Source organism: Antrostomus carolinensis, unplaced genomic scaffold, assembly GCF_000700745.2.
Source record: "Antrostomus carolinensis isolate BGI_N321 unplaced genomic scaffold, ASM70074v2 scaffold28909, whole genome shotgun sequence".
In the NCBI taxonomy this organism is placed as follows: domain Eukaryota; kingdom Metazoa; phylum Chordata; class Aves; order Caprimulgiformes; family Caprimulgidae; genus Antrostomus; species Antrostomus carolinensis.
This window is the reverse complement of record NW_010339762.1, coordinates 11,592-15,226: the sequence shown is the minus strand read 5'-3', so window position 1 is coordinate 15,226 and position 3,635 is coordinate 11,592. Positions and strand designations below refer to the sequence as shown.

The 3,635-nt window shown below is 44.3% G+C and overlaps 1 protein-coding gene across 1 annotated transcript; it reads right to left on the bottom strand.

Moving 5' to 3' along the window:
• Window positions 1-2,201: 2,201 nt before the first annotated feature.
• CX3CR1 (C-X3-C motif chemokine receptor 1) lies at window positions 2,202-3,266 on the bottom strand. The gene has a single exon (XM_010175969.1). The coding sequence runs from the start codon at window positions 3,264-3,266 to the stop codon at window positions 2,202-2,204; it is 1,065 nt and encodes a 354-aa protein (XP_010174271.1).
• Window positions 3,267-3,635: the final 369 nt, after the last annotated feature.

Sequence of the window (3,635 nt, the reverse complement as noted above, 5' to 3'; positions counted from 1 at the left end):
GGTGGGGAAAGAGGCAGTTGTCTTATCTCACTTGCTTAGGCAGATTGAAATTTGAAAAGTAATTTAATTTCAAGTGACACTCATGCTACACTTACTCGTAGCCAATAGGTCTCGAGTGTGAAAGTCCACTTGTAGCTGAAATTTCAAAAGTTGAGCATATAGGATATATTTACACCTAATACAAGGCATTATATGAAAAGGGACTAGTATACTGTTGAGTGTGTTGAATGTTCAGTAGCAAAAAATTGAATATTTAATATTTGTGGAATTATTGCATGTGGAAAATTGCTCAATGAAGATGCTTTTCTCTAAGCTTTCTTAGAAACCAGGTGGTACTAAGGTCCACAACAAAAGAGCCTATTCCTCCCACTACTCTAGAACAACACTTCTGTGTTAGTTGGGAAGTAAGAGTGTTTCTTCAGTTTTGACATATTGCCAGTTCCATCAATGTCTAGAAATAGGGTGCAACTGGCATGGACTCGTTTTGTAAGATTGGTCCTTGATTTTCCCATGTAAGAGAACTCAGCTTCACAGATGACAACAGTCCTTTTTCCATTCACCTAACTCCAGTCCACAGTACCAAAAAAAATCTTTGCTTTGGCACCAGGTGATGGCAGGACCTTCCTGGGGAGGCCCCTGAAGAAGGACTCTCAGTTGTCTGATTGACATTTTCCACCCCAATGCATTGTCGTTGCAAGAGTAAAAAGGATATTTGGAGGCTGTGGAGTGCACACAGTAAATGTGTCCTGCAGGATGCACTAAATCTGGGTACAACTGCAGGTTTCCCTGGGGAAATCAGCTGTGGTGGGGGAGGCCACAAAGAAAGGTTATGGTAAGCAGCATGGGCAAGTGGTTGTTTTGTCCCAAAAGCTGTTGTCTATGATGGTACAGACACATTTGGTGTTTACAAGGTGTGTCAAGCAGAGCAGGGGTGTAAAGCATGTACTTACCATGCTCTGCCAGCAATTCACAGCTTGATCATGCCATATTCAGGCCAAGTGCAATGATCCCCTGACCCATACCTCCAGCTCCAGTGTCCCAGCGTGTGCTGCTGTCTGTTGATCAAGCTGGCAGCCCCTCACTCAGCAGAGCGCTTGGGGATGTGCTGAGTGAAGGGCTCCACCAAACTCTGGCCTTTGGCTCAGGCCACAGCCCACAGAAATCAGGAGAGATGCCTGCTGGCTTGGCTCAGCTTCAGGTCAGGTCCCAAATCCTTCAGGACGATCCTTGCTCAGATTATTGCGTGCTGTAAACACCGAGTGCATTGGCAATAAACACATACTCCAAAATAACTTCTTTTTTTTTTTTTTTTAACAGTAGGATTTTATTAGGCATGAAAGCACAGGTAAAATATTTGTTGCCATCAATAACCCTAAAATCACTTCCATATGAATATTTAGCATCAAAACTATACCCCTTGACTATCAAAAATATTCCCCTTTGCTAACAGTCAGCTATCATTCATTAAAGGGAATGGAAGGGAAATTTTGGGGAGGGACTTTTTACAAGGGCAGGTAGTGATAGAACAAGGGGACATGGCTTTCAGCTGAAGGAGGGTAGGTTTAGATTAGATATTAGGAAGAAGTTCTTCACTGTGAGGGTGGTCAGACACTGGAACAGGTTGCCCAGAGAAGCTGTGGATGCTCCCTCCCTGGAAGTGTTAAAGGCCCGGATGGATGAGGCTTTGAGCAACCTGGTCTAGTGGAAGGTGTCCCTGCTGATGGCAGGGGGGTTGGAACTGGATGATCTTTAAGGTCCATTCCAACCCAAACTATTCTGTGATGCTATAAAGAGTTGTATCTTCCCTTACAAAAGGAGTTTAGGTCTATGTACATTTGTACCACATGTGCATACACCGACACACGCACAAGTTATGATGATGGAACTGTTTAACAGCTTCTGCATCCTTAAATTCTTCTCCATCTCCTGTTCTAGGCATAGAGCTCTGCTTTTGCTTCTACTTTCCTCTCTCTTGATTCAATTCCGTGTCAGCCTTGTCGTACTGTACTGCTTTTGTTTTTAAAATCTTTACTGTTTTAGAATAGTTACTTTACTGTTTTAGAATATTTAATGCTTAACAAGAGACATGTCAGTACTTCAGTGCAGCCATTAAGTCTCTTCATATGGGTAATAGCAATCTGTCAGCGGTGGCTAGCCCTGCAGAAGACATATTTACATGTATTTCTTCTTCACAGAGCCTTCTAGACGAAGACAGAGCCATCCTGGTCACTGGTGTTCAGGGTGATGTTGCTGTTCACGACGCTTTCTGCATAGCTGGCTGAATAGGTGACCTGGTAGCGACTGCAGGGGCCACAGAAACACAGGAATGGACAGTACTTCAAGCAGACACGATAAAGGTATTTCCTAAATTTTTCCCCAGCAAAGGCATAGATAAGAGGATTGAGACAACAGTGACTGAATGCAATGGTTTCGGTCAGGTGCATCGCATAGTCCAATGATTTAATTTGGTTGCAATCTGTGAAGAGCCCATAGCGCTTTAGAGTCTCTAGAAAAATCAGTACATTGTAGGGGGACCAAAACAGAAGAAACACGACCACCACAACCAAGATCAGTTTTATGGCTCGTGTTTTTTTCTGATTTTTGCAGGACAGCAGGGTTTTGACAATCCCACAGTAGCAATAGCATAGGATACAGACTGGGATGAGAAAGCCAATGGTGTTCAGCTCCACATTGCAGAACACCGGCCAGATGTTCTCCAGCTCTTGGGGGAAGACAGAAGTGCAGTCGTTTTCCACCAGCTGGGAGAACACAAAATGTGGCACTGACACTAAAACAGCTATTGCCCATACTCCACAGGTGATAAGAAAGCCGTGTTTCACTGTTCTGGATTTCAGAGAATATGTTGCCCGGACAATGGCCAAGTACCTGTCAATACTGATAACAGTGATAAAGAACATGCCCCCAAAGAAACCGATGTAATACAGGGAGGAAACAGCTGTGCATGGGATAGTCCCAAGGGTCCATCCACGCACCGTGTTGGAAGCCCAGAAGGGGAGGGAGATCACGAAGAGAAGGTCTGAGATAGCCAAGTTCAGGAGGTAGATGTCAGTGATGCTTTTTTTACTACCTTCTTTCACAATGGCAAAAACCACCATTAGATTCCCTGTGAGGCCAACAGCAAACACTGCAATGTAAAATATTGGCAGAAATATCTTCCCAAATACTTGGATGTCAGTCTTATTGCAGGAAAAAGCATGTTCGTCGTAAGTGTATTCAGCTGTCGTTTCTGTGAATGCTTCTGTCATGCTGGATTTTGTGGCTAGAGGCAACGTGAAAAGGGAAAAGAGAATAATGTTAGAGAGAGAGAGAGAGAGATCCAGCATCTGCTGTGGTAAAACGCTGAGAGACCTCACCAGCACGCACGCTTTGGGATATCGTCGCTGTTGGGATTAGTCAGAGTTGTATTACTGCGGAGGTGACCGTAGGTACCAACGTCAGGCCAGACTCTGCTGTTACATGTACGTCACTGAAAATTAGCTCTTTAGGATAAGAAAATGTAAATGAGAATTTCAAGGACTGTCGAATAAGCCCCTGCTTATCAGAGCTGGAGCAGAAGCAGCAGCAACCCGACATCCGACTAACTGAGCTCTGCAGGTGGTGCATGGCAGCGTGAG